The sequence below is a fragment of the Topomyia yanbarensis genome, chromosome 3, assembly GCF_030247195.1.
Source record: "Topomyia yanbarensis strain Yona2022 chromosome 3, ASM3024719v1, whole genome shotgun sequence".
Classification (NCBI taxonomy): Eukaryota; Metazoa; Arthropoda; class Insecta; order Diptera; family Culicidae; genus Topomyia; species Topomyia yanbarensis.
Window position 1 is genome coordinate 320,709,499 of NC_080672.1, and position 22,057 is coordinate 320,731,555.

The 22,057-nt window shown below is 37.2% G+C and overlaps 1 protein-coding gene across 1 annotated transcript; it reads right to left on the minus strand.

Annotated features, from left to right (window-relative positions):
• Positions 1-404: 404 nt before the first annotated feature.
• LOC131688082 (cuticle protein-like) lies at positions 405-16,474 on the minus strand. Its single transcript, XM_058972234.1, has 3 exons — positions 16,370-16,474; positions 1,907-2,077; positions 405-1,833 (listed from the first exon to the last, which is right to left on the minus strand). The coding sequence occupies exons 1-3, from the start codon at positions 16,472-16,474 to the stop codon at positions 1,606-1,608; spliced, it is 504 nt and encodes a 167-aa protein (XP_058828217.1). The 3' UTR covers positions 405-1,605.
• Between the last annotated feature and the right edge of the window lie 5,583 nt (positions 16,475-22,057).

Below are 22,057 nucleotides of genomic sequence, written 5' to 3' on the forward strand. Positions count from 1 at the left end.
GAGCAAGACTCAAGCTAGGATGGTGGCTACCTACATACATACATACATACCTGAAAATACCGGTTTTTGAAAATACCATTCCCAACCCTTACTGTCATTATTGATCAGCTGTTGTCATTCTTAAGCTAATTGCGCGGAGATACCACGATGATTGATTTTGTAACAGGGCATTCAAAACAGAAACATAAGAAAGCATTCGAAACATCAGATCCACTTATTGTTTTATATCACTTCTTTTATTCAATTATCATTTTTTCGCAGCAGTCATTTCGTACATTTCTCTTCAGATCTTCTCTTTTTTTGCTTGCATTAATTTTGTGTCTATTATAATAGTCTCACATCGCGCTACCGTTAGTACAACATTACGCTACTCTTGTAATTATCATATAATAAGAGTTGGAGAGCATGTGAGAAAAAAAACCGCGACGTCTAATAAATCGTTGTCAGTAATAATAGCTACAGTAATATCAACATACATAAATACATAGTAACAAGCGTTCGCTTTTTGCTACCGGTGAAGGCGAGCGGGATGAAAAACAGAAGTGAAAATTGAAGGATGAAAGAAAGGTAATAAAACGTTAATCAGCTGGCGCAGTTGTTAGTGGAAATCCGAGGCGGAAAGGAAAGAAGTTGTTAGTTTACATTTCTGAGCGTTTCTTCTGCGGGTCGAAAGACGTGTGAGTCTGGTTGCTGGTTAGGAAGCAAGATTGCATCACATTGACATCTTATCTCTCCGAGCGGTTTGTGATTCGCGCTAGCCGTTTTGGGAGGAGAATTTACTTTCAACATTTCCCCCTTGGAAGTTTAATGTTTTCTAGTTATTCGCAGGTAGGAGCAATGTAAGTGTTTTATAATCGAAGAAATCTTAAGTTGTTTTTCCTCCGATTGGATCAGTTAAAATTTCTCCGCATATGCTGACTATAGTGGGAAGTCGTTGATGAACAAGAAAATCGACCGGAGTTGGTTCGTGGTTGTACAACTTGTTTTTCTAGTCTTTTTTCATGTGCAAATGCTTTTTTTCGCGATAGTTTTTCGGACGGCGCGGGCGCTCGCCAAGTGCCGGATAGTTTCCTATTTACATAAAGTTAGTTGTTCACGATTTGGTCCGGATTAACGAATTTTCCAACTAGCGGTTCATACTCAGGCATGTTAATGTAACGCTTGTTAGGTTTTCCAGCGATCGAAATGCGTTTGATTTTTTTCCGTTCGTTAGGCAGCTATTTTATATGATTTTGAACGTTTCCACTTTAATGAGCGATCGTAATCTACAACAGTAACTATAGGGAAACAGAACTATGCCAAAAACAACAAATACTTCAACAAAATAACGAATAACAAGAATGTATCACAGTTCAGAACAACGAACGGAATGTTGGCCAAACACTTGGAAGGCGATCGTAGTCTGGGCAGGTATCAGAAACGGTCGGATCAGAAGCAGAAGAAGGTCGAGTATCAGGTGCTAGATCGTGCCCGATGGCTTTTGAGGTTAAGAAGGTACCTCGGTGACTTATACATTTTTTGGTAAGAAAAGGCAGTACACACAGTCTACAATAAAGAATACTGGCTAGAGCTAATCCGGGGAGCTCGGCGATCGGCCAGCATCGCTTAGTAGTGATCCCCGTGGTGGTGGGCAACCGGCGCAGTTTTGTGTACGACGGCGTTGAATCCGGTGTGCTTGTCGGCGGTATAGTCAACGGTACGCACCGAACCGTCCGGTTCCACTAGCGAGTACTGACCCTTGACGACATCCCCGTCGCGGGTTTCGTGCTGGCTCTTGACGTCTCCGGTGTGGAAGTCATTCACTCCGTACTTGAAGGCGTACTTCGGTGGGGCCTGAGAAGGGAGTTGAAAAGAAATACATTTTAAGAAAAACCACTTAATCGAGCGATTAAATTAAACCACTTACATAATAATCAACATGCTCATCCTCGTGGTGAGCGTACTCATGGTGTCCGTCTCCGAGCGAAATCCGTGCAATCTGTCCGTACTGTTGATCCGCTTCCTGTTCTCCGTAGTAATCGCCGTAGCTGGCGGGGTACGCAGCTGCAAAGGCCAGCAGGGAAGCAAATACTACGAACTGTCGATAAAAACAATAAAAACCGAACAGTGTTAGTAGGCCTTTTATGTTGTTCGATTAACTTCGTTGTGTAAGCATGTCTTGTTGTTGCGAAGATTGGAAAACATTCATTTGAGCGCGGTGGTGAGGATGTTTGCGTGATTGCAGTGGGTCGGTGATTGAAAGGTGTTGGATCGACAACAGACACCGTTCAGATAGCAATCAGCAATTATGGTTGGAGCTGATCCAAAGATAGCGCCTGTGCAAAGTTTATAATTTTATTGCTTGTTTTAAGCGACGTTCTCTTTCGGAACTGCTTTCGTTCAGGTTTAGGTTGACGGCATCTCATAAATCAAATTTCATAACAATAATAAAATCGTAAATTTGTCAAAATTAAATGAGTACTTAAATTTTGTCATTTTTGATTTGAAGTGACCTTTGTTTTACTTTTCGATAGTGCCGTTGTAAGAAGTCATTCATTACATGCAGTTTGTAAACTTACGTGATTAAGTAAAACGCAGCTTTTTGCGATAACGACTGAAGTTATTTTATTTTAGAAAAGATTTGATAACCTACACTCGGTATACGGTAATGCATTCGATTGCCACGGTATTCACTGATTATTCACTATTACTTTTATAGGCGCCCTGATCTCCAGTAAAAATGATCTCATACAAAAACGTTGCGTAACAATTCATACCAAATTCGTAGATCTTCACAGGTACAACATTATGAACTCATAAGAAAGGCGTCGTGCATACATACATGCAGAAAGCGAAATAAACTCAAGCATTTTATCAGGTAATGAATTTGTACCGAAAATAATTGAATAAGTTGTAGTTGAAGTCTTGCAACAGGCTACATTCCATTTGTGTAGGAGGAAATAAATGCATAAAAGAGGAGGCCAACAGTTTTAGGCCGTTCAATCTGACATTCTTCTTTCTCCAATCAGTGACAGGATTAATCAACCACTACACTGCCCTTTTGTGCAATTGTAACAATAACGCCAAAAAGAATATTTGTCTGGAAATCAATTTTTGTGTTTCGTGATATTTCCAAAAGCAGAATTAATGTTGAAACTATCTGCTCGGTACAAAATATATGCAATGTATTATATATATATATATATATATATATATATATATATATATATATATATATATATATATATATATATATATATATATATATATATATATATATATATATATATATATATATATATATATATATATATATATATATATATATATATATATATATATATATATATATATATATATATATATATATATATATATATATATATATATATACGAAAACTTTGTCGATTTTAGCTAACTTCACTTTTGCAAAAAGACAGCGATTCCATTTCACCGTTCCCTTGTAAATCTGACGTACGCCTACAAACCCACAGTGCCAAGTAAAGTGTGTCGCGAATTTTCAACCATTCAACTAATCGAATCACCTGCAAATGATCGAGAATTCATTCAAAGTTAGTTATGGAATTTGCGTTTTGACTTCGTCCCATCAGAATCCGACACCAACTTAATGACAAGATTAAGCTGGCCCGCATTGACGCCAGGTCTAAAAGCGAAAATTCAATTTATGGTTTTTAGCAAACCCCTGGTCCTGCGTAATGTTCCGTAAAAACGGGAATTCATGTTAAGGATGATGAGAACTAGTGAAATCGAAACATTTCGTTTGGTTTAGCAAGCCAATGCAGGATGCGCTACGCTATATTTCTCCTTAGCAAAAAAAGGTTTTTACCTTTTTTTTCTCCTCTAAGGAGAAATATAGCATAGCGCATCCTGCATTGGCTTGCTAAACCAAACGAAATGTTTCGATTTCATTAGTTCTCATCATCCTTAACATGAATTTCTGTTCTTACGGGACATTACGGAGAACTAGGGGTTTGCTAAAAACCATAAATTGTGTTTTCGTTTTAATGGCTAGCGTCAGTCCGGCGATGTCGAATTCTGATGAGGCGAAGGTTATAGGTTTTGTGCCCTTACCACACAAAGGAGTTTTTAAACAATTTTTTCTTTAGTGGAGAAAACATAGTTTTAACCTAAATTATTGCCATTAAGGAGAAATGTGGCATAGTGAATTCATTCCAGTTACATAGATGTTATGTGGTGGTCTGATCAGATAACCGGTTGCGAATTTAAAGGAATATTCCAGGGGACACAGTTTCATTGATTCAGTTTAGTCTGGCTTTATTATAGTGTTATAGAATTTACTTTATGATCGTTTACACTTAATTCATTTTGGGATCATACATGCCATTTTTGGCGAACGTGGAAGCGGTTCTAGGCAGGGGAGCTAAACATAGAAAATATATTCGTAAATGTGCTTCAAAAAGAAAACTTTCGTAAAATATATGATTGTTTCGTACAGACGATGAATCCTTTATAGTTCTGTGGAAACGTGTTTATTTTGATCACGAGTCTTTCGTACAAACCGCGAAACGACTTTCGTAGGCTTATTGCGAGTCTTTAATGAAACAGAACTGTTTGATAAAATATACGAAAGTCTTTCTAACATTTATGAGCATCTCTCGCAATATGAACGATTTTTCCTCAAACTAATTATGCAAAACTCATCGTTGAACGAATTTTCGTTATCTGCGGATACGAGTATTTTTGTGCATTGTAAATAGGTTAGTTCATTTCATGACCTAAACCATGACGAGTTGATGAACGAAAATTTTCATAAATTTGTATATTTAGTGTACTTTGCATGAAATTTACCGTCGAAGACGGAGCTGTTTTTTGTGAATGAATCGAAATGTTTCGTTATTTTCCTAAATGTTTGTATATAGTACAAATATTTCATCAGTCGCACGATTTCATTTGGTTCACCGAACAAAATTTTCGCATGTTTTTTAATCCGATCTTTTAGGATCGATATTTGACAACATCGATTTTGACGTAGGACTACGTTTTTGTTTTCGATATCGGGGTGTACTTTGCAAATTCAACAAAAATGGAATGTAACGAAAAGTTGTCAGTAGAGTGGACATGGTTATATGAAAAAAATAAAATTTTGCTCCGAGTAACTTTTCGGGTCCCAATTAGCTCTCAGAACAACTTTGCGAATTTTTAGCTCGATCAGTGAAACTATATTTTTGCGCCCACTGTTTAAAGTTTACATGGGATTTCGCACGGGAAAATTGTCTTTTGCAAAATAATTCTTCCAAGAGTCGCCCGTTACTTTCTAAAAATAAATAGATGTCTGACTTTTACTGGTAATTTGTCACGGAAACAAAGTTTAGAAGACCGCTTAGCGATCTGATGCTTGTGGAAAAAGTTATTAAGCAAAAACCGATTAATGCCCTGAAGATTGATGCAAATTTCACTTTTCATAGCATCACTGCTTCTGACGGTCGAATTACATACAAAATTTTTAACTTTCTCTTATTATGTACAAAAGTAGCCTCAATTTATCTCTCAAAACTCTTGCAAAGTGGCCAAACAGTATGGATAAATAATTTAGACACATTAAGAGAAGATTAAAACAAAATTGCGTATAATTGGACAACCAACAGCAGTGGTACTAGAAAAAATGAATATTTTATCAATCCTGAAAGCTTCAATCGGTTTCTGCTTAAAAACTTTTTTCTCAAGCGTCAGATGGTTTCGTGGTCTTCGATACTTTGATTCTTTGTAATATTTCCTATAAAAGCCACATAACGGATTATTTTTAGTAAGCGACTCCTGGAGTAATTATTTTGTGAAAGTTAATTTTCCCATGCAAAATCCCATGTAAACTTTAAACAGTAGGCTCAGAAATATAGTCTCAGGGATCAGGCTAAGAATTTGCATAGTTGTTCTAGGACCCAAATGGTACCTGAAAAGTTGCTCGGAGCTGGAATCTAATTTTTGTCTGACCCTAGTGGTCAGGTTTTAAACGCTTATAATTCAGCAATCTCACGATAAATTTTCAAATTTTTTGCACATTTCGCTCAGAAATACTTCTAGAACCAGATTTCAATAGACAAACCCAAAGATTTTTAATACCATGGCATTAAAAATTCAAATATTGTACAATATAGTCAATATACCACGTATTTGCGCACAAAAGATAGCGCTTTCAAAGTCTGGAACGACAGATGTATGTACCTAGCGTGCAATGCTTCTATGAATGACGTTATCATTGACTATTTAAAGAACGGATTTGGCCGGACAAGCTCAGTTGCCTGCAGAGATGCCAGATACTTTTTTCAAATGTCTGCAATAATAATTTTAAAGTCTGAGAAGAACAAAAAATGTCAGGAAAACTAGTGTAACCAAAAGCCTTTATATACAAAAATCTGTAAATATCTGCAACCAAACTAAAAAATCTGCAAATATCTGTGTCATCGAAAAAATCTGCAGCTAAAATTAAAAGTCTGCGAATTTGCAGACATGTCTGCAAATCTGGCATCTCTGTTTGCCTGTTGAACGGCAGGCGGAGCAGATCACTGCGCTGCGTGTTTTCAAAACCAGTGTAGCTGAGTGAAAAGTGCCGTTCAACATGCGAATGAGTTTGCCCTTTCAAACACCATGCTTCCTATTGTGTTGTGCTTGTTTCAAGCACGCTTTTATGTACAATCTCGAACGCATTAATTCGTACACAAAATCGCTTATACAGTCGAGCTCTACCCAGCATCATCAGTGTTAACTCATTTTGCTTTGTGTGTATCTTCCATTCGTGTACGGGCATGTGTGTGAGTACACACAGCTGTTTGATTCGAGCATTTTACAACTGAACACCATTGGTGATTTGCAGCAAAACTGAAATTAGTCAATCGACACCTATGATTCAGCTCATGCACTGCCAAAGTGATACAGTTTGTTTTTCACTCGCAAGTGAGTCGTAGCTTCCAACAAAAACTTCATTTTCATCTCGAGAAAAGCTCACCACTGCCTAAATATGAATGAAACGAGTAAGAAATTTAGTTTTATTTGCAATTATTCTGAAATTACAGCCATTTGAAACTATTATGGTGGTTATAAAAATTCGTTCCATTACTAGAGTTCCAACTCGAAACTGCGACCCATTCAGTATCAATGTCAAACTCCTTCATATTTTGGACTACGCAGGAGATTCTGTTAAGACTATCAGAGAGAGGGATCGGCTGTGTATGATACAAAGCTGACACTTTTCAATTAGCCGGATATATTCTATCCTCGCGTGATCCGAAGAGTTTCATGAATTTGCACCATCTCATGAAGGTTTAGCTTGACCTAAGAGGAACGGGAAATTATATTGTGGCGGCTACGGTGCTCAACAAATTACATTTTGGAATCTCGCACATAATATTAGAAACCGCTATGTTGTAAACCCTTTTCGCGATATGTTATGTTCTTATTAAATGATGATTTTCCTTCATTTTCATGAACAACTATCAACAAATCAATCGATGATTTGTTGTTTAAAAGTTATTTACCAATTTTTACAAAAAAAAATATATGCACTATGACAGAACAGAATGAAATCAGCAACACTTTGTTTCTAGCGCTATCTGTGAGCGGTTTCAACGTAGCATCGCCAATTGGCCCTTTTCAAAAAAAATCTAGCGGTGGACACTAGTAGTGATGTGTCGGTGAGCGTTACCCAAGATGGAGAGAAGGTGGAAACATTTGACACTTTTGAGTGTATTAGTATTATACTTGCAAAATTAAGCATGGTGACCGGGGCCCTTGAAGTAAACATCAACATCCGAACGAGCATCCTGATTCTTTGGCGAACGATGAAAAGTGAAAAAAGGCCGAGCTTCACTTCGGATCTATCGATTAAAACACTTATGGACACTTTTTACCTCGAAAAAAACCGATTAAATTAACTATGACCGAACCGAAACAAAGCTTATGGCAACAAAAGGGCCCGCTACGTCAACTGTTTGTACTTTTCTTCTTCATATCCTCTTGTTTTTTCGGCTTCATCAAAGAAAAATGACAACCGCACTCACACACAGAAAAAAAAATGTGCGCACCTGTATCCGTCTTGAGCGTTACCAACATTGTGGCATGAAAAATTATGTGATGCAAATATATTTGACATTTTACCAGGGATGCCATAAAACTACGCGACATAAAATAGGATCACTTTCGAAACATAGAACATTCTCATAGAAAATCCTCCCGATTTTCACACCGACTAAATTGGGTTGCGTCGGCACAATCGGCATCCCATAGGGTGCTATTCAAGTTCATTCAATTCCGGCTTTCGGTTCCGGAGTTACAGGTTGAAGAGTGTGGTCATGAATGAAATTCCCATATAAATCGGTATCAGTATGTTATCTATTAGATGCAAAACTTCATAAAATGTATTCTAAGTTTGTTGGATTTACAGTTTCAGTTCATTTAAACCCAATCAAACCTTCTTCGAGCAATTTGATCCTTTTCGGCAGAACCGCAAGCATCTGCTTCTTAGAAATGTCTGACTCGATTTTCTCAAATTTAGTCTCACGTATAAGCTACAGCTTTCCTATCGACTGCTATTAAATTCCATTAGAATCGAAGTTTTGGATACTGCGTTACGGGTTGAAGTATGTGGTCAAATGAGAAATTCCCATACAAACCGGTATAATCATTTTATCTAACTGAGATGAGTTCCAAATTGCTTGAAATTGTTGGTCCAGATCACTAATTGCAAATCAAAGTCTCTTTGATCACAATGAGAATCGTTAAGGATTCCGGAGCATCAGAGGAAATGGCCAGGCTCCGAAAAAAGATTCACACCTGTCTTTCATATATTGCTGACAAGTGTTTCAGCGTAGACAGGTAGCTTATCAAGTTCGTGGAGGCGAGCCATTGTGTATAGGTGCAAAGAGTATTAAGCACGTAATAAACATTTCCAATAATTTTATTGATCATAACCAGCCATGGAATCATAGATTGGAGCAATGAGAAAGACACAATTGCACCACAAGATGGTTTAAAACAGTTTTTTTTTTAATTTTTACTTACATGTAAAATACTTAAGTAGAGGAAAATATATGTATTTCTTCCGCAACATTCCGCTACAATCGTACAAACCGCGTAAGCTTTGCTGTCATTCGTATGTCATTAGCATTCTATGACGATGACAAATCGTCGCTGTTGTGCTATCTTATGACAAACGCCATTTTGGGGTAAACTGAGTTAGATATGCCACATTACTTAACTAAATAATCTCTACAAAGTGGCGTTTACAGAATTTTGACATTCTGCTTGGTTATTGAGATATAGCTAGAAACGCGCTGAGAATTTTCTAATTTTTTGTTTCAAATGACTGTGTCTGGGGATTGGCTCAAATTACCTTGATGTAGGGTAAGGTGGGGCAAATCCGACCTAGTAAATGGTTTTGGCTGTTAAATGCTCATTTTACATGGGATCAAGTCGTTTTATATACCAAATTAAAGGTGAGACTCTTGGGCAACTTTCTATACATAACAATTTGTTTGGATCTTTGGAATATCTTGTGATACAAGCGTTTTACAAAAATGTTCATTTTTGCTGTTTTCAAAAATGGTGGGGTAAACCCGACCCCCTATGTTTTTGGTTGATTTAGTGCAGATATTATCCAAATTTTATGTTTTTCAATGATAAATCAATGAATATTGTGTCATTGAATTGTAACATGAAGAAAATGGAGTTCAATGTCAACCTTGGAATGCTAAAATCACGAGCAGTAGCACGTAATGATATTCCCATTTGCATCGGAGTAATTGCTCGATGAATACTATAATCATCACGTTTTTGTGTCTTTCGTTTGTAATTATGAACCATTTTGCGTAAAAATAATAAATAATAACAATAAAAATATATTTCAAAAATTTTCTTAGCAAAAAAGCGGTCGGATTTACCCCAATATTTAGTGGTCGGATTTGCCCCACCGCGTCAGTTTTGATTACGATGCAATTAAAAAAAATATGAAAAAGATTGAACTAAATTCTTCTACGCACTTTGTAGGACTTTAATCAAAGAATTTAAATTCACTTACATTTATTATGCAATCACTTTACCAATCAGAAATATCCTGTAGTCAATGATGCTCAAAAGTCAAATCAAAAGTTGAAAAAACACACTTTTTGTCGTTTAAGCATCTCAATGTAGACTAATGAAAAGCGTTCATACCACCATTATGATTATTTTCGATGCTCTACACCACAACATTGATATTAGTTCGCGTAGAGCTTCTGATTTTCGGTAACAGAGGGGGGTCGGGTTTACCCAACGGTCGGATTTGCCCCACCTTACCCTATAAGATGTTTCTATATGTAAAACTGTCTGAGAAATACAATGGCATAATCATTTTCAAAACAAAAATGCACGAATTGTGAGAAAAATGCAATTTAAGTTTTAAACTGGAAATATGTCATATTTGGCAACACTGTAACTAAAAATAACTATTTTTTCTAGATTCCCTGACTCATTTCCTTCAAAATGCATCTCACCGATTGTTTATAGACCAACTGCAGCCAAAGTTATGAATAAAAGTTAATAATTGATGATTTTTTTTATGGAAAATTTTCCATGCGCGATTATGACACGCCATACAAATTTTGTCATCAATACACACCTATGACACGTGTGAGTGCGACTTTTGTTTACATTTATAGTGAAAACTCGCAACATAGTCAACTGATCCTCGTAATATTTTGGAAATGAATACAGAATAGAAAGAGGCATCAATTGTCTTCTTTGAATTGTTTATACCATTTATAAGTTTCAACATATTCAATATCAAACTTTAAAAATCGTTTTTCTCGAAATGTGCAAAATGGCGCTTGTCATAAGATAGCACAACAGCGACGAAATGAGGTTAATAGTTGCTCCAATCAGTTATCGACTATATCGCTCTTCTATTGAACTAAATTGTAGCATTATGTGTTATTTTACAATTTTGTGAAAAACATCGTAATTTTGTAGTTGTAGTGATTGAATTTATAAGTGATACAATTTCTTAAAAACGAACAGAATGAAACCTTTGTTCCGCTATTGAATTTTCACTGAGTAAATTTAAGCCCTGGTTCAGAGAGTAAGGCGTTGGTCTCATAAGCCACTCGTTGTATGTTTGCTCTGAAAAATAAACTCGTAAATAGAATGAAAATGATCATACAATGCACGAGTTCTTTCGTCGTTTTCTGCAACGAAGTATTTTTGTGCAGCGTAAATAGTTGGTTGCGTTCATTTGACGAACTGAAAAATATGGTCACTTAATGAACGAAAGTCCTTAAATTTCAAAATGTAGTGTACATTGCACGAATGAAATTGTACGTATATAGTACGAACAATTTCGTTAATCACACATTTTCGTTCACCGAACAAAAGTTTTCGTATTTATGTACATATCATTTTGTTTCATCCGATCTTTTAGGGTCGATGTATGACAACATCTATTTCGCTATTTTTTTTATTTGGAGCAGGAAAAAGCCCCCTGGAATGCCCATTTAGAGCTCAATCTCCAGAAGGCATAAAACCTCCTCTTCTTTTCAAATTTGAGTTCAAGTACATTACGTTGTACTTAACATTGCATATCTTTTAACTGCGACACTTTCCAGTGAGCCTAAGCTCTATTAAGGAAGTGCATAAATTGTAAATTCACTTATTAAATATTATGCTTCATTATCTTAATAAATTAAACTTTGAATGAACGATCGTTAGTGGCTGGCATTGATGAGTGGTGGGTGGCAATGATTGTCGGGTGGCGACGAGGTGTGGGTTACCTTGTGCGGAGATATCGGGCGAGAAAAAAAACAGAAACGGTATGAGTATATGGTGGCATGTTTATGACAGGTAGTGTGAAATTCTGTCTTTGATACTGCTTCTCAGTAAACGTTTGCAGGCAATTAGGTTGGGTGCGTTCCTACACTGATTGGACAATGTGTTACTACCGATATAAGTAAACTTCTTTCGTCCAAAGTCTGTGTTCGGCCTAACTAGGAAAAAGTTTCCAGTCTGTCTGGAAGTACGGTCGTGTTGGATTCTGCTTAGTACAATGTTGTGATGTATTGTAACTCCCAGAGGTTGGATCGGCTGGCGGCTCCCCAGTTAGCTATCAAATATTGTAACCTTTAGTGAATTAGCGATAGGTACAACTGCTTAACCCAGTTTTTTGGTATGAATGCTGAGATTTTTCGAAGAATTCCACAGAATGAGCTGAGTTTATTTTTCAATGCTGCTATATGTCCAACCCAGCTCATCGTTGAGTCTAGCGTGAGACCCAGGAATGTGTATTCAGGTACTTCTTCGATTGTCTGTCCATGAACTTCAATCGGGGGACGATCCCCAACTTAAGGAATGAATTATCATGTGTTTCGTTTTACCTAGATTCAGCGATAGCACATTGACCTCAAAGTGGGTTCTTAGCAATTGTAAGTCTTCTTTGATTTGTTGATGCACAATTTCGCTGGAATCTCCGGTGTACAGTACCGATGTATCATCAGCGAATAAACGAAGCTTACCTTTTAATAGCGATAATTTTTTGAGAAAATGCACGAAAAACTTCCCAATTTTTACGAACATCTTTAAAGACCTTCGCTGCCCATGATCGCAGGTCAGTCCCAAATCGGGACAAATATGCGATCACGGGTTTACACGCACAATGAAAGTGTCACAAACTAAGTAATGACATGACTGGAATTGTATAGAAATTTTGTCATTACTCCTTTTACACAATAATTTCAAGTGACATTATTGCTCAGTAATGACATTTCTTATGCCTTGTATAAGGGCACATTTTCTTTTTTTGCGTTATCGATATTTTTATCTGCGGATGAGAAAATCGATTTTGAGAGGTAAACACATAAAATAAATTCTGTGATCGACTCGATTCGATTCGGCAGAAATGATTCCTCCGGTTGGATGGCAGCTGGTTTACTATAATTGTAAGCAGAAGAGAATGGGAGTGTGAATTTAGTGCAATCAGATTCAAGGTAATGACACCCATCTGGTTGTGGTGCAACACTTCAATCAAAGCACTTTCTTCGCTGGAAGATTACGGCAAGGATTTTTTTTTCGATTATAGAGGTTTTAACCATAAGGTGCACCTCTTCGGTTCGAAAAATCTGTTATGAAAAATTTCTAACCCTATGTGCGGGGTCGGGGGACTCGAACCCAGGTGCGCTGCGTACAAGGCAATCGATTTACCAACTACGCTACGCCCATCCCTTACGGCAAGGATGTTGATCGACGGGTGACATATCAAGAGAAGATAAAAAATCCCCAAAATACTGGTGATTAAACGATCTTCCGCGCCGGTCATTCTTCTTTCAATAAGTGACGGAAATGGCAAATGTTGAACATTTCAAAGAACTAACAGATTATCCAGCGGTTAATTGCCTATTGGACGCATAAACAAGATCGGAATTGAGTACCTATGCTGTGGCACCATCGGGACAAGAAAGCAGCGATGCCCGGCAGGTCATAACAAAACCTACAAGGGGCATTCCTATGAGGTTGCACGAGCTGTAGACGTAGGACTATACTACTTAATGTAAAATATTTATTTTCTTAGTACATTTATGGTAATAATAAATCAAATATATTTCTTACGTATGGTTTAATCACAACCAATCAACATCGTATATTACATATTGAACCAAACCTTCTTGGTTATCAGGTCATTTCATTTGTAGTAGGTGACCGAATCCGATTAAACTTATTTGAGAAGATCTGAAGAAAGAAGACTGGAAACCGTGACCGAACTAATATCTGGAACTAAATCTTTATAGCATAAGATTAGCTTGTCAAAACTTTTCGATTCTGTGTGGTAAAAAACCCGAACCAGTGAAGAAAAATCAAATTTTAGACAATATAATCACATTTCATGTATAGACCAAGCATTCTAGATATATTTTGCCATTATTGTAACTTTTCTAAAGTACGCATACAAATGTAGCGAATGCAGTGGTCTTAACCATATATCGAAACTATAAATATACAATAGTCGAAAACAATTTTAAATATGGACAAGATGCGTTTTTGCAACGGTTTTTCAAGTGGCAGTGTATTCATTCATAAATTGGCTTTGTAGTATGTACCTATTAGTAGAATCAAAGTACTATAGGCTTAGTGGAAATGAATCACGTCATGGGGGAATGAATTAATGAATTGATCGAACGTAAATAATAAACTTTCGTTGTGCAATTTAGTAACAAATTAGATCTACCTACCTACACATTCACCACAAACATTGAACCCAGGCGCATAAAGCAAAATGAATCAACGCTGATGATGATGGGTAGAGCGAAAAAGACAACTAATACCACGACACTATGTTAACCGTGTTTGCAACTGGAGCTCGCATGTACAAACTATTTTATGTACGAATAATTATACATAAAAGTGTGCTGGAAATGAGCACAACACAAAAGATAGCATAGTGTTTCAACGGACAAGCTCAGTCGCATTCACTGGATAGCGTACCTTCACAGGCAGTGTAACGGACTTCTAAATCAGCTACACTGGCTGTGAAAACACACAGCGCAGTGATCTGCTTCTCCTGCCGTTCAACATGCTACTGAGCTGGTCCGGCGAAATCCGTCCGTTTAAATAGTCGATGATGACGTCATTCATAGAAGCGTAGCGCGCTGGATACACAAATCTGTCGTGCCGGACTAGGGAAGCGCTATCTTCTGTGTGTAAATCCGCGATATTTTGACTAGGTTGTTCATTATTCAAATTTTTAATGCCATGATATCAAAAATCTTTGGGTTTATCTATTGGAATCTATTCTTAGAAGTATTTCGAGGCGATATGCGCAAAAAAAATGAAAATTTATCGTGAGATGGCTGAATTACATGCGTTTAAAATTGGACCAATTGTCGTTACATGCCATTTTTGTAGAATTTGCAACGTGCACCTCTATATCGAAAAAAGACGTAGTCCTACGTCAAAACGATGGCTCCCTTGATGCTCGAGAACTTTATCACCAGTTGAAATATTGGCGATGCTTCGGCAGAATATGGAACGAGCTCGGCTTCTTTATGAGTTAGCCAAAAGGACTAATTCATACTAAAATCAACGAACACTTCATGATCGCTCAATCGATCGAGTCCTTCCTGCACTGAAATCCGGATCAAAAGAGATTCGGAAGATCTTCCGGAAACCAGTGGACACGGACGAAATTACAGACTATTTGACAGCCGTAATGAACAACAATAACCTGCTGCACAACAATAAGGACACAATATTCTATCCCTATTGAAGCTAATTGAAGTTGGTTTTACTTCCATTGTGGGTTAATAGCACAAAATAAATTGCATGAGATGATCAAGGGGGGTACGCGTAAATATATATTAGAAAAACTTCCTTCGCCTAATGCAACCGATTCATATTAAGCCAACGAAAGTCGTTTCTTGGTTTTTACGAAAAACTAAAACTAAAAGATTCTCCAAAGAACTAGGAATATTTCGTACATCGTCGCTGTTGTGCTATCTTATGACAAGCGCCATTTAGCACATTTCGAGAAAAACGATTTTTAAAGTTTGAGATTGAATATCTTGAAACTTATAAATGGTGTAAATAATCCAAAGAAGACAATTGATGCTTCTATCTATTCTGCATTAATCTCTCAAATATTACGAAGATCAGTTGACTATGTTGCGAGTTTTTACTAGGAATGTAAACAAAAGTCGCACTCACACGTGTCATAGGCGTGTATTGATGACAAAATTTGTATGACGTGTCATAATCGTGCATGGAAAATTTTCCATAGATAAAAATCATCAATTTTTAACTTTTATTCATATCTTTGCGTTCATATAGTCTATAAACAATCGGTGAAATGCATTTTGAAGGAAATGAGTCAGGGAATCTAGAAAAAAATGTTATTTTTGGTTACAGTGTTGCCAAATATCTTTTATTTCCAGTTCAATACTAAAAATGTGTTTTTCTCACAAGTCGTGTAATTTTCTTTTGAAAATGTTTATGCCATTGTGTTCCTCAGACATTTTCACATATAAAAACATCTAAAACTTCAATATAGTTTGAGCAAATCCCTATATACAGTGATTTGAAGCAAAAAACTCACAATTTCTCATCATGTTTCTCGCTATATCTAAGTAACCAAGTAGAATTTCAAAATTCTGAAAACGCCACTTTGTAGAGATCTTTCAAACACGTAATGTGGCATATCTAGCTCAGTTTACCCCAAAATGGCGTTTGTCATAAGATAGCACAACAGCGACGACATATGAATCCATCATATGTACGAAAAATTCGCATACTTTTCGAAAATTGTCTGTACGAAACTAATTCTTAGCGATTTATGACTATAATCTCTCAGCGTGAGCCCCTGCTAGGAAAGAATTTTAGCGGTTAGTAGGATCGTAGCACTAACCCTGCAGTTGTCCTGTAGAGTAAGAACCGACTGCGAAGTTTGTCGAAACAGAAGGTCAAGTTCCGCTACGGAATGTAGAACCATGGCTTTGCTTAGCTGCTGCATTTCAAACTGGTGGCGGTCAGTCCATACAATCTTATTTTCCTATTGATTGCGTCTTCGAAGCTTTATAGTTTGGAAAAGGCACATTTGTAGCATTTTGTTTCTATAACTTTTAAATTAGTGTCCAGAAACGAATGCTAACTACGAGAACTTGTATATTTAACATATTAAAAGTGGGCACTTTATTGGGTATAACTAGAGAATAGTAAAAAACTTCAAATTTTCGTATTAACTCTTTCATTGAAATAAGTTGGCTGTGGAATTTGAGGATCTTCTACAATATTTGATTAAAATAACTTTGACGAAGACAATAAGTCTGTAGGCCTAACCGTTGAAAAGTTAAACCTTGATCACAAAATAAGGTTTATTTATTTACGTCAAACTTTGCCAAGTATACCAAATCTCTAGGACGCATGCTAAATGAGATTTATCTAGCTAGATTGCATCAGTGGTCCACTACAAAGCAGAAACATCAACGGTCCCAAGTAGCCATGCCCATTAGAGTGGGACATGGTTATATGAAAAAAATAAAATTTGGCTCCGAGTAACTTTTTGGGTCCCATTTAGCTCCCAGAACAACTCTGCAAATTTTTAGCTCGATCGGTGAAACTATATTTTTGCGCCCACGGTTTAAAGTTTACATGGGATTTCGTATGGGAAAATTGTCTTTTACAAATTAATTCTTCCAAGAGTCGCCCGGTATCTCCTAAAAATAAACAGATGTCTGATTTTTATAGGAAATTTATCAAGGAAACAAAGTCTAGAAGACTTCAAAACGATCTGATGCTTGTGGAAAAAGTTATTAAGCAAAAACCGATTGATGCCCTGAAGATTGATGAAAATTTCACTTTTCATAGCATCACTTCTTCTGACGGTTTTATTATATACAAAATTTTTAACTTTCTCTTATTATGTACAAAAGAAGCCTCAATTTATACCTCAAAACCTTGCGAAGTGGTCAAATAGTATAGATAAACGATTTAGATACGTTAAGAGAGGATTAAAACAAAATTGTGTATAATTGGATAACCAACAGCAGTGGTGCTAGAAAAATGAATATTTTATCAATCGTCAGAGCATCAATCGGTTTCTGCTTAATAACTTTTTTCTCAAGCATCAGATCGTTTCGTGGTTTTCGAGACTTTTTTCTTTGTTAAATTTCCTATACAAGCCACATAACGATTCATTTTTAGGAAGTAATGGGCGACTCCTGGAGGAATTATTTTGTAAAAGTTAACTTTCCCATACAAAATCCCATGTAAACTTTAAACAGTGGGCGCAAAAATATAGTTTCACCGATCGAGCTAAGAATTTGCACAGTTGTTCTATGACCCAAATGGTACCTAAAAAGTTGCTCGGAGCTGGAATCTATTTTTTGTCCCACCCTACTGTGCAATCAAGTTCAATATGTATGTGTGTTCTCAAATTCTAAGTATTTATTGTACTTTTTTCATTTTTTTCAACCAGTATGTAGTCACATTTTTCTTTTTTACTTTGAACGACATTCAATTAGGTAGAGATTACCAAGTAGGGAAAGCTATGGAAATTTAGAGCCATAGTACTCAAGCGAGAGCAAGGATGTGAAATATTTGCAGATCGGTTCTTGTGGGACAAGTCAGTCTTTGCTGTGAGACAAGTTGGTAGACTTGAGTGATTTGTAGCAACACCTGTAGTAAGATCGGCACCTAGCAGCAGAAGACAAAAAAATAGTCCGTAAGATTTAGAGCCGGTTTCAAATTATTCTGCCAGTTCTAGTTTTTTGATCTGTATATTTCACATTCTCTCACTTGAGTACTATGGTTCTAAATTTTCACAACTTTCTCTATCTGATTGAATTGCGTTAAAAAGTATGTAATGTACACTGCTTTTATTTGACATTTATTTCAACGAGATAGTTATATTATTTAGGAAAAATGTTGTGACATTGGTACAGGGCGCTGTTCTCATAAGCAAACTATACCATATCAGCCAGTACAGTCTTAGCACTAATCCTGCTAGTACCATGTGCACTCAGAATTAACTACTAACAGAAGGTCGAACTTCTCCAATAGCATGTATAAACCATCAGAAGTCTCTCTGCCATATTGGCAAACCACCGAACTTGTACTTTTTCGGTACTGATATATCATGTTTACGGTTTTCATGCATAATCAGTTTGGGCAGGTACTAATATACATTAATGAACATATTCACTTCGTCCAAACGTTCCGAGCACTTTAATTTTTTTGTTTGATCGGTACACTTTATTTGTACCGGATTTCCATGCTGAGTCTTATTTAAGCTCCACAGCACACCGAACTTTTTCGTCAGTATTCGACCAACGCATTAGAGATAGTCTTCACTTCATCCATTCAAATATACAAGTTGTAAGCGATCATGTGTAATTAATCTATCGGTGTCCACCTCAATCCAGGAGTTTCATATGTTTTCCAATCGACGGAACTACAAGTCACAGTTGGCTTTAGCAATAGTACATCCTTGTGTTTTACCTTAAGAGCCATTTTAGCACAAAACACTTTAAAAAATCAACTACGTACACTGCACCGGACTAAGGACTAGCACTGAATGATGTACCAAACATAACATTTCCACGCTTTTATATAGGTAATTCGGTGGGGTTGGGAAAGGTGTGGAGGTGCGAGCGTTTCTCCCGTTCGACCCGGAGAGAAGGATGAAGAGAGCACAGTTCGCTAATGCACGGCTAGGTACGACAAGCGACTAAAGAAAGCGAAATTTTTATTTTCCACCTTGGAAAATAAAATCCGTAAAAAATACTCTCTCAGCTAGCAAACCTACCTTCTTAGTCCATACTATCTCACCCATCACCATTCAACTGTCCATCGACCGTGAGAGGTAAAGGTTTGATGGTCTGTCACCGCTACTGGTGCGCTGATTCACATTGGCGAACAGACGAGTAACCATAATGGATGGATTTTCAACAGCACAATGAACAAAAATAATAACAAAAAAATGCTACTGGAAACACCCTCCGATTGGGGGCTGTTTGGGTGACGGCGGGTTCGTTGCTTGAGTAGCGAGCGAATTATCATTATTGATGGCGGTAGCTACATGCTTACATTGTTCCAGAAAGGAACCACCCACCGACCGGTCGCTTTTTGAGTTTGTGGGTGACCGAGCAAGCTTCACTATGTAACAAATCTTTTAATTGGTCGTAAAGCAAAGGGTAGCGAGACCAATCGATTGTTTTGAAATTTTAGTCGCTTTGCTTGAATTAACTTGCAAGAGATTGGACTCATATTAGACGTTAACGGCTTAGATGTATGATTACAAATCTTTACTAACAGTGAACCTTGGACAAATCTATCGCAACACCTGTGTCCTGTCAAAGAAGGGTGAAAAGTGACAAGATTCGTCGTGGCCACGCACGAGAGAATTACGCTTGATCATCGAACTGGCGCATTTATTCAAGAATCGATTTTTTGACAAGCGTACGCACCGTCTAGACCCACAATTTACTCCAACTGACCAGCTTCAATGGCTTAAATTCTATAATATAATATCTGATACGCCAGCATATTATCACCGGCCATCTCATGAGCCAAGGCTCAGACACACAAAAACCAATCTTCTATGGATTTTCTAGCACTGAATCAAATTTAGAAATAAGATATTGTCCATGGATAGCAAACTACTAACAAATAATTGTTTCGTTATTCCGTTATTCTAGAAATTAACAACGTTTTGACAGACTTCATTGCGTACAGAACTATTGCAGAACACTTATTCATACCGAGAATCTTACCTGATCAAGGCAAAACTATTAGAAAAACCTGTTTTAATCCACCTAGAGGTGCAATTGTGCCTTTCTCATTTCTCTAAACTATGGCACGGAGGCTTTTTATGTTCAACATAATTGTGGAAATGTCCATTACATTCTTAGTACACTTTGCACTTATACACAATGGCATGCCAGCCACGAACTTGATGAGCTACGTGTCGACGGTGAAACACTTGAAACAAAAAATATCATACTCCATTAGCCTAATCAGCATTAGACCAATGTTATCTGCTTGCTAACTCATTTTGTCATGCGGGGGTGGGTATGTGAGGAGGGCGAAAGTCCCATGAACGAACGACTCCGCAGCTTAAATTGGTATGCTTTGTGATATAGTGGTGGTTTAAAGATGATGGGGTTGAAAGGGAGGGGTATGAGGGCTGGATGGGGTGGTGGTCTGAGGGGTGATTTAAGGAGATTTTTAAAGGAGGGGAGTGAACAGTAGAGGGGGGTGTAACCCCTCTCCGTAAACCATCAACTACGTCCCTGTTAAAATCCAGAAACCTTATGCGAGTCGAAAAAAAAATTGGCCGGGATTAGGTTGACGTTTTTCAGAGTGATTGCATAACCTTTCTATATGAGAAAGGCAAAAATGTGCCAAAATCCATAAAAGTCAATCGTAGTCAAATTTTTTTTTTCGAGTTTGCATCAAATCTCGACGTTTCATGCACCTTGAACACATTTAGCATCAAAAATAAAAATTCTATTTTTAATTTTTCCTATAGTTTATATGAGAAATTTCTGTGTGGCCGCACTCTGAAACCCGTAATTCCAGAACCAGAATTCCGATCGATCCAAAATTCAATAGCAGCTGATGGGAAGGTTGCACCTTTCATTTGAGACTAAGTTTGGGCAAATCGGTCCAGCCATCTCTGAGAAAAATGAGTGACATTATTTGACACATACGCACATATATACACACACATACACACACACACATACACACAGACATACACACACATACACACATACATACACACATACATACACACATACACACACATACAGACTTTTTCCGATCTCGACGAACTGAGTCGAATGGGATATGACACTCGGCCCTCCGGGCCGTGATTAGGTAGACGTTTTTCAGAGTGATTTCATAACCTTTCTATATGAGAAAGGCAAAAATATTAGATTTTGTAAATCAATCTAGTATACCATGTCCATCAATCAGGGAAGAAGAGGGAAATTACCGACCCAGGGCGTCCAGCATAAGAGACCCCTCCATCATTGTAGATTTTTCGAACACAGAAACTGTTAAGCTCGAAATCTGTTGAGAAAATAATTATTAGCTATTCTGTATTTCATGGAGAACTATAGGAGAATACACTTAGTGCTGTTAATTTCAATGACTTTTTTTCATTTCAAAGGGTGGCCATTTTTGTCGTTTATTTTCGATCTCACCGACACCAGAGAGGTGACTCCAAAAATAAGATAAAGGTTCATCTACACCAGGATCAGGACTCTACTTCGCTTGCGAATAAATACGTAACACAGACTTTTCACCTCAGAACATCCCAGCGTCCTCGGTTGGGATTGAAGCCAGACCCACTGGACTGAGCGTCGGTCACGCTTACCACTCAACCACTGGCGTCGTCTATGATCAAAATTTTGTCAAACAACAATGATTTTTTTCATAAGTTCAAATAGCAAAAAATACAGAAAAATATTGCATAAATTAAAAAAAAATAATTTTCGGTTGAGCGTCTTTTAATTACAATCAAATTCTGTACAGCTACCTCGTCCACTTTGTTCGCCACAGACAGTTTTGAGTCTTCTTCAGGTTCCGC